Source organism: Homarus americanus, unplaced genomic scaffold (genome assembly GCF_018991925.1).
Source record: "Homarus americanus isolate GMGI-L3 unplaced genomic scaffold, GMGI_Hamer_2.0 scaffold9434, whole genome shotgun sequence".
NCBI lineage: Eukaryota > Metazoa > Arthropoda > Malacostraca > Decapoda > Nephropidae > Homarus > Homarus americanus.
Window position 1 is genome coordinate 1 of NW_024745650.1, and position 9,021 is coordinate 9,021.

Here is a 9,021-nt window from a genome sequence, read left to right on the forward strand (position 1 = left end):
AAGCAGTTGTAAGTCGGGGAGCACTTGTACACTCTTACTCTTAAATCACTACTGTAATGTGATACAGGTGATTAATTTTTATCTCTTATGCAAAATATATGACGTTTATATTTAAATTATTGGCTCTCTTGCAAGGATTCCAGCAATGCAAATTACCTTCTCCTAACTTTAGTCTGAGATATTATATAAGATTAAAACTTAAAGCCTACTGTATAACCACCAAACCCTGGCTGGGAGGAGGAGGGGGGGGGGGACAGTAACATGTTTGGCAGTTAGCGCCGAAGGTCTAGTGAAGTATTTATTTGTTTATTTATGTCCTTTAGATTCTTTTTTTTTTTTTTTGCTTATAAAATGTCATAGAAGTGACTGGGGAGAATATAATTTACATTTCTGGAATTCTTATAAGATAGTGATTAATTTGAATGTAACCATGCAATACAGGTTGTACCTCTCTAGTCCGGCAACCTCGGGACCTGACCGGTGCCGGACCATGGAAATTCACCCTTTTCCTGGATAGATAGTGACTTGTGCTTGTGCTTGGAAGCACTAGCACCACTTTCACTGCTTCGTGGTCTCTTTGAAGACATATTGAAGGGTTAAATGTCGTATAGTAGCTTCTCAAATTTCGCGAGTTTTTAATTCTTAACGTATTTTATTGGAACACACAAAAAAATAAATAAATAAAAAATTTGACGGCGGAAACTTGAATTTCGACGGGTTTGAACGGCCCGCCAACGTGCAGACGACGTGCATAATCGTGTAAACAGCGTCATTTCTCTTATGTACAAAAGATTCATTATTGTTTATTACTGAATGTCTTTTTTATTGAATTAATGTTTATGTGTGCAAAATGAGCAATACAATTCATTAATAATACGTAGAATATTAAAACACACGAGGAAATGACACAGCATTGTTTTCGTTGATTACAAAACCAGTGACTGACTGGTTCTACATATAAAACTGAAGAAAATAAGACCTTGGTTGTAGCTGTAGTAAAATTAATATGGTTGTTTTAAGTACAGGTTGTACCTCTCTAGTCCGGCATTCTGTGGTCCGGAAACTCCCGTGGTCCGGAACGATTTTAGTTTGTCCAATAGGTAGATAGGCAGCTTTTTTTTTTTATTTATTTTTTTTTACTTATCTGAATTATTATTATTATTACAGGAGTATTAAATTTTTGCCCCTCAGGCCCCAATGTGGGTCAGTGACCTATGCCCGGGTGGGCTAATCCCCTTAAAAAAAAAAAAAGCCGCGGGAAATTAAGGTTTGTTTACATCCGGCAGTTCGGCTGCTCTCTCTCTCTCTCTCTCTCTGCTTGTCTATACAGAGTACAACATTTAACCCTTCAATATATATGAGCAGTAAATAAGTGTTGCTTTCATATTCTTATGTAGAGTAATGACGATATATTTTCACATGTGCACACTTACATACGAGCAGTTAACATTAAATTTTTTACATTGCAACCATGGTTAGCTACTTATATTGTTCCATTTATTAACATTAAATAATTATTAATAAATTGTATTTTAATTTACACACACGTACATTAATTCAATAAAAACAAATTCAGAAACATTAATTAAAATATATATGAACAGTAAATAAGTGTAGCTTTCATATTCTTATGTAAAGTAATGATGATATGTTTTCACGTGTGCGCATGCGCACTTACATATGCGATCTCTCTTTTTTCTTTACCATTATCGTTAGCTACTTCTATTGTTCCATTTATTAACATTAAATAACATTACTTAAAACAACCATATTAATTTTACTACAGCTACAACCAAGGTCTTATTTTCTTCAGTTTTATATGTAGAACCAGTCAGTCACTGGTTTTGTAATCAACGAAAACAATGCTGTGTCATTTCCTCGTGTGTTTTAATATTCTACGTATTATTAATGAATTGTATTGCTCATTTTGCACACATAAACATTAATTCAATAAAAAAGACATTCAGTAATAAACAATAATGAATCTTTTGTACATAAGAGAAATGACGCTGTTTACACGATTATGCACGTCGTCTGCACGTTGGCGGGCCGTTCAAACCCGTCGAAATTCAAGTTTCCGCCGTCAAAATTTTTATTTATTTATTTTTTTGTGTGTTCCAATAAAATACGTTAAGAATTAAAAACTCGCGAAATTTGAGAAGCTACTATACGACATTTAACCCTTCAATATGTCTTCAAAGAGACCATGATGCAGAGAAAGTGGTGCTAGTGCTTCCAGGCATAAGCACAAGTCACTATCTATCCAGGAAAAGGGTGAATTTCCATGGTCCGGCAATTTCCATGGTCCGGCACCGGTCAGGTCCCGAGGTTGCCGGACTAGAGAGGTACAACCTGTAATGTTATTTAATATTAATAAATGGAACAATAAAAGTAGCTAACAATAATGGTAAAGAAAAAAGAGAGATCGTGTATGTAAGTGCGCACACGTGAAAACATATCGTCATTACTTTACATAAGAATATGAAAGCAACACTTATTTACTGTTCATATATATTTTAATTAATGTTTCTGAATTTGTTTTTATTGAATTTATGTGTGCGTGTGCAAAATTAACAATACAATTTATTAATAATACGTCGAATGTTAGAGGAGACGAGACCGCTGCCGGCATTGTTTATGTTAAAGCTTACGAAACCAGCGACTGATTGGTTCTACATATAAAACTGAAGAAAATAAGACCCTGATTTTAGCTGTAGTAAAATTAATGTAAAAAAATTAATATGGTTGTTTGAAGTACAGTGGCCCCTCGGTTAACGAACTCAATCCGTTCCAGAAGGTCGTTCGTTAACCGAAACGTTCGTTAACCGAAACCATTGTTTCAATGGGTTTTTGGGTAATTGGTTCCAGCTCACCGAAAATTTCCTAAATTCAACAAAAATGGTAGAAAAGTTCACTTACTTTGAGGTGTGTATGTAGAAGGCTCCTGGATGATGATGATGATGATGGATTTAGAATGGGGGTGGAGGAGAAGGAAGAAGAGAAGGCATTGGGGTGGAAGAGAAGTCACCCCATGGTGCCATTTCACCCATAAAATTTTAGCTCTCTGGTTTAATTCAAGATTATTTTCTTTAAATCAATGCTGCACTGCATTATATATTGTCAATATATAAAATATATTTCAAAATGACCAATAATTTGCTTGGAAACACAGAAAAAAAGCATTTAGTTGAAGAGAGTCTCAAGCAAGATGTTACCTCCAGTGAAAACAGAGAGAGACTGACGCCTGTTTGCTGTGTAAAGAGGCTGGATGCCGCGCATTAAACTAGTCACTTTACCTTCAATTTTGTTCAATAATTGTTAAAATGACTAAAAAATTGAATATTAAACTTTTAAAATTATTGAATAGTATAAACTTCTTGATATTTACAAAAATAGTAAGGAATTTAAGCCCTAGAACCGATTAATGTATTGGCGGACTGATACTAAAGCTGGTTGCCCTGTCAGTGCAAGCGAAAACATGTTGAGGTCGTTTCGTAAGAAGTTCGTTAAGCGAATTTTTTTTCGTTAACCGAATTGAAGATCCTTATGGAAGGCAGTTCGTTAATCGAAATTACGTTAACCGAGGTGTTCGTTAAACGAGGGGTCACTGTACCTGTAATGTTATTTAATGTTAATAAATGGAACAATATAAGTAGCTAACCATTAATGGTAAAAAAAAGTGAGACTGCGCGTATGTAAGTGCGCACATGTGAAAATATATCGTCATTACTCTACATAAGAATATGAAAGCAACACTTATTTACTGCTCATATATATTGAAGGGTTAAATGTTGTACTATGTATAGACAAGCAGAGAGAGAGAGAGAGAGAGAGAGCAGCCGAACTGCTGGATGTAAACAAACCTTAATTTCCCGCGGCTTTGTTTTTTTGTTTTTGTTTTTTAAGGGGATTAGCCCACCCGGGCATAGGTCACTGACCCACATTGGGGCCTGAGGGGCAAAAATTTAATACTCCTGTAATAATCATTCACATAAGTAAAAAAAAAAAAAAGGAAAAAATCCTGCCTATCTACCTATTGGACAAACTAAAATTGTTCCGGACCACGGGCGTTTCCGAACCACAGAATGCCGGACTAGAGAGGTACAACCTGTAGTTTGCACTAGACTAAAATTTTAGTATTCATTTTGCACAAATATTAAAGAGCATAATTTTCTTGATATTTACTCCACTGGAAACAAATGTAAACATAGAAAAGATTACTGAATTGGCAGACTAGCCCATCAGCTGATGCCCACAACAAAACGTTCGTAAGGATTTCGCTAATCGAAGTTTTGTTCGTTAAACCGAATTGAAGATTCTTATGGAAGGTAATTCGTTAACCGAAATTTCGTTAATCGAACCATTCGTTAACTGAGGAACCACTGTACTGAGTTTTATAACTATAGAATTTAACCAAGTTTGTACCTCCCCATTCCGATCTAGTTTGAGAGTTGGGAGGAAGGGGAAAATGTGAGGAAGAGTGAAGAGTAGAATCATCAGCGTAAGAATGGATAGAATTAGTTGTACTGTAGTGTGAATTAAATCATTGATAAAAAGAAGGAAGATAATATGTGAAAGAACAGAACCCTGTGGGACACCACTATTGGTAGAGAAAAAGCGAGAGATCGATTCCTCGACAACAACTGCCATGGATCGGTTCTCAAGGAAGCTAGAGATTAGAAAACAAAATGGGGGAGAGAATCCATAAGAGGAAAGTTTAGATAGCAAAGACTTGTGCCATACCCTGTCAAATGCTTTGGAGATGTTGAGGGCCACGACGAAAGTTTCTCCATAATCCCTAAGAGAGGATGACCAAAGATGGGTGCAATAGGAGAGCAGATCACCAGCAGATCTCGCTTGGCAAAAGCCATACTGGTGATCTGACAAAAGAGAATGGCGTTCAAGGTACGGAGAAAATGGGAGTTCAAGATAGTTTTGAAAATCTTAGAGAGGGATGAAGTTAGGGCAATGGGGCGATAGTTAGAGGGATTAGAATGGTCACCCTTCTTCAGGATGGGCTGAACCAAGGCATGCTTCCAAGAAAAAGAAAAAGATTGGGTTTTGAGGCAGAGGCGAAAGAGGCGAGCAAGCACAGGGGCCAGAGCTTCAGCACATTCCCTCAGAAAAGAGGAGGAAAAGAAGGAGTGCAGAAGTTGTTACAGATTTTTTTAGTTAAGAACCAGAAGGATTTACTAGAGGAAGAATTAGTCAGGACAGCGGCCTTTCTTTTTCTAAAATTCTGTTTGGCCCTACGAAGAATAGCCTTACAGCGATTCCTAGAAGTAATGAAAGAGGCGTGGGTAATAGGAGAAGGAGATAGTTTCATAACTCGATATGCCCTGCCAGAGAGCAGGAGCTATCAAACCATGATTGTAATGTGAAAGTTTTGGTAGAAGATGGGAGAAATGCACTCATACCGCCCTGTATAACCCCAGCAATGCTGCCAGCACATACTGGGGCATCCCGAGTGGAAAAGCAACATTCATCCCAAGGAAAGTCGGTGAAGAATTCTCGCAAGGATTGCCAACTTGCCCTCCGATAGTGCCATAGTTGACATTTAGAGGGAGGTGGGGGAGGTGGCCGTGCCCAGTTTGATTTAATAGAAATAAGATTGTGATCAGAAGACCCTAAGGGGGCAGAAATTGAGTATGAATAGTGTGAGGGGTTAGAGGTAAAACAAAGATGAAAAATGTTAGCAAGTTGATCGTGTCGATCAGGAACACGTGTAGGGTGTTTGATTATTTGATCCAAATCATTAAGTAGGGAAAAAGAGCGTGCCTCAGCTCCACCTGGGTCATCCCTTGCAGAACCAAGCCACTGTCTGTGATGTACATTGAAATCCCCTAGGTAGAGGACCTTGTTGGGGTGTGTGGATAGCAACGACTCATGGCAAGAAGTGAGATAGTCAAAGAGTTCGAAATAGTTGGGAGAACAGTATAGGAAACAGAAAAATAGTCACAGTTGGTAGAAATATTTTGAGCCAGATGACATCATAAAGGGAAGATTTAAGATCTGTGAGTCGGGCTTTGGGTGTACGTGTGTTGCAGTAGGCGGAAAGAGGTATGAAGGTTGTAGTTGGAGACTTGAAAGGGTTTGGGTGAAACTGCTTTGGACAGTTGAAGTTTGGAAAGTAGTAAGAAGTCAGGGGAAGAGGCTAATAGATAGTGCTCCACAGAAGGAAAATTGGATCTCACGCCACAAATGTTTATAAAATGAAGTGTGAAAAAATGCTGATCCTCCATCAGTGTCATATTATGGATACAGTATTGCTGTTAAAAGTGGAAACATTTTGTAAACACAATTGCCATCATAGAAACTCGTGGGTGTAACTATAGACAACAAACTTGACTGGAAGGCCCATGTAAATAACACAGTGAAGGCAGCCTCGTACCGTCTCTACATGCTATGACGACTTAGTTCACTTGGGACACCCACGCCAGAGCTGAGGACCATCTACAACGCCTTTATTCTCCCCAAATTAATGTATGCGTCACCAGCCTGGTCGTCTTCCCTCAACTCCACCCAACGTCACCTAGAGAAGGTACAGAAAAGGGCCTGCAGAATCATGCTCAGTGCTGACTACTCCGGCTACACCAACACTCTCTCCACCCTGGAAATGCCATCCCTCAGTGACCTCCACCACCAAGCACTGGAAAGGTTTGGCAGCCAACTATTGCACCACCCTCGTCATCGCCACCTGCTGCCACCGGCAGCCCCCCACCCACCTCGCACAGTCCGCCACTACAACAAAATTCAGCCCATAAGAGCCCGCACCGATAGATATAAGAATAGCACCATCCCATCTATTGTTAAAATAATAGACAACGCCTGATTTATGTACTGTACGGCCCTGTAAATGTATTCAATGCATTTTATATCATTTTGTCTAAATCAAATGTAAGTGTATATTTTCAGCCACCGGCTGCAACTCTATTAATAAACCGTTTATTATTATTATTATTATTATTATTATTTATTATTATTAGAACAATTTCAGGCACTGTTAATCTCTTCACTATTGGACGATACTTTTAATATTTTATTTGGCCAACACCAGACGATTTTATTCAGGTGAGAAGGGAACCCTTACACAATGTGTTAATACCTGCAGGTGCTGACCCTTACACCACTAACCTGCTTCCACCTACACACTGTTGTGAAGATACTTTGAACAATGATTTTTTGTCTGATGTTATACAGTATATCTATGTTTTGGGGGTTTTTGAACAAGATGATGACAAAGGGCTTTACTGTACAGAAGTGATATACTGTAGTACTGTACTAAGGTGCTTCTGAATAATAACTTAAGTAGTGACCATATTGTCACTTGCACTGTACCGTACTTAACATTACTGTATGTGTTAATAATGGCAGGTTTGTGCTACAAGAGTGAAATGGTTGGTCAGCTGTGGCAGGTCCTCCTGTCTCTTGGACCATTGTGTGGGCTCAAGAGCTTCCTCGACCTCCTATCTGTGTCCACCAAAGCCACGGCGCCAGAATTCCACATGTTGGTGCTCTTTTGTGATGCCACCACTCACCTGGTGACGTAAGTTGTGATGCCACCACTCACCTGGTGACGTAAGTTGTGATGTCTCCAGTACAGTACTGGTGGTGTAAGTTGTGATGTCTCCAGTACAGTACTGGTGGTGTAAGTTGTGATGACACCAGTACAGTACTGGTGGTGTAAGTTTTGATGTCTCCAGTACAGTACTGGTAGTGCACGTATGTCAGTACAGTATAAGCTCAGTCATCCCACAGTACTCCTGTCAGTGTTTGTCAACTGGTAGCTTAACTCCTTTATCATCTGCTCAGTAAAATTAGTTAAACTCACAGAGTTGTGATGATCCTGGCAAGACAGTGTGAAAACTGCCGGGCTTCTGGAACCTATGTAAGGCTGAAGTATTGAGTTCAGTGTGAGTGAACTGGCACTGTCCCTCTGACTCTGTGACATGTTAACTTACTGAGAGGATTCCAAGCATAAGGAGGGACTCAGAGAATCTTTACCCCAATAGTACAGTACTGTGGCTCTTTATGGAGTGGTTGAAAGTAAAACATGTGTCAGAAGAATTGACTGAGAATTTTAACTCTACCACTTAATGTGTCTAATGTGTACACTACTGTGCTGGTACCATGTAGGTGAGGCAGGCATTATTCCCTTCCCTGTTATTAAGCTGTGCTTGTCACAACCACAACAATGAGTTTATGCAACAAAATACTTGTAGCATCATCCAGATGTGTGTGGGTCTTTGTGTAGACATAAGTCTTAACAGTATGATCAATTATTTTGTTTAAATTTACCTTCAATAGAACCTTGAAGGACTGTTCAGTTATGTGAAAATGATTGTCACATTGACATATGAAAATACTTGTGTCAGTAATAATCAACCTGCTGTGTGTGGTTCCTAGACCAGTTATTATACATATTATGTTTTTTAATATTTTTCTACAGAGTCCTGGATGACTTGGAGATGTATGAACAACAGAGACCTTTTACTCTACCTGACTACTCAACTATGGCAGCCTTCCTCAACAGCTTTACCTACAAGGTACAGTACAGTACTGTACTCTCAGTAAGTGAGAACATTGAAGCCTGTGTTACCTGCTACTGTACTGTAGTAGTACTGTACATGTAAGACACTGTCCAATATTACCCTTGTTGCAGATTGAAAAAAAAAGAACAACAAGATTGGTGAATTTGTATACAGTTTGCTGTATAGAACATGCCACTCTTTTGTGACATACTTTAGTAATATACATACAGTATGTGTAAATATATTCATCTTGTCATATGTTTGTTCTTTGTCATGTTATGCACTGTGTTTGTGTCAACTCTTACTTCACACACACACTCACCCTCACTCACTTTCTTCATATAACTACATGTGATCAGTTTGACTTATCACACATTAAGCATTGTTCTCCTGTTGATGAGTGATTCCTCAGTGTATTGTCTGAGCATGATGTCATAAAAAATCCATCAATTACAGAGACATTACCCAGAAGAGTAAATTGGATTACTAG

The 9,021-nt window shown here is 38.6% G+C and overlaps 1 protein-coding gene across 1 annotated transcript; it reads left to right on the forward strand.

The window, feature by feature from the left end:
- Positions 1-7,377: 7,377 nt before the first annotated feature.
- LOC121878722 (ubiquitin-protein ligase E3B-like) lies at positions 7,378-8,656 on the forward strand. The gene is made up of 2 exons (XM_042385068.1): positions 7,378-7,546; positions 8,450-8,656. Exons 1-2 carry the CDS (start codon positions 7,395-7,397, stop codon positions 8,631-8,633), a joined length of 336 nt encoding a protein of 111 aa, XP_042241002.1. The 5' UTR covers positions 7,378-7,394; the 3' UTR covers positions 8,634-8,656.
- Positions 8,657-9,021: the final 365 nt, after the last annotated feature.

Excerpts from the sequence above, each read along its gene's own strand:
- LOC121878722 (XM_042385068.1), top strand. The coding sequence starts at position 7,395 with ATGGTTGGTCAGCTGTGGCAGGTCCTCCTGTCTCTTGGACCATTGTGT. Across the intron at positions 7,547-8,449 it reads GCCACCACTCACCTGGTGAC|AGTCCTGGATGACTTGGAGA; the intron begins GTAAGTTGTGAT and ends ATTTTTCTACAG.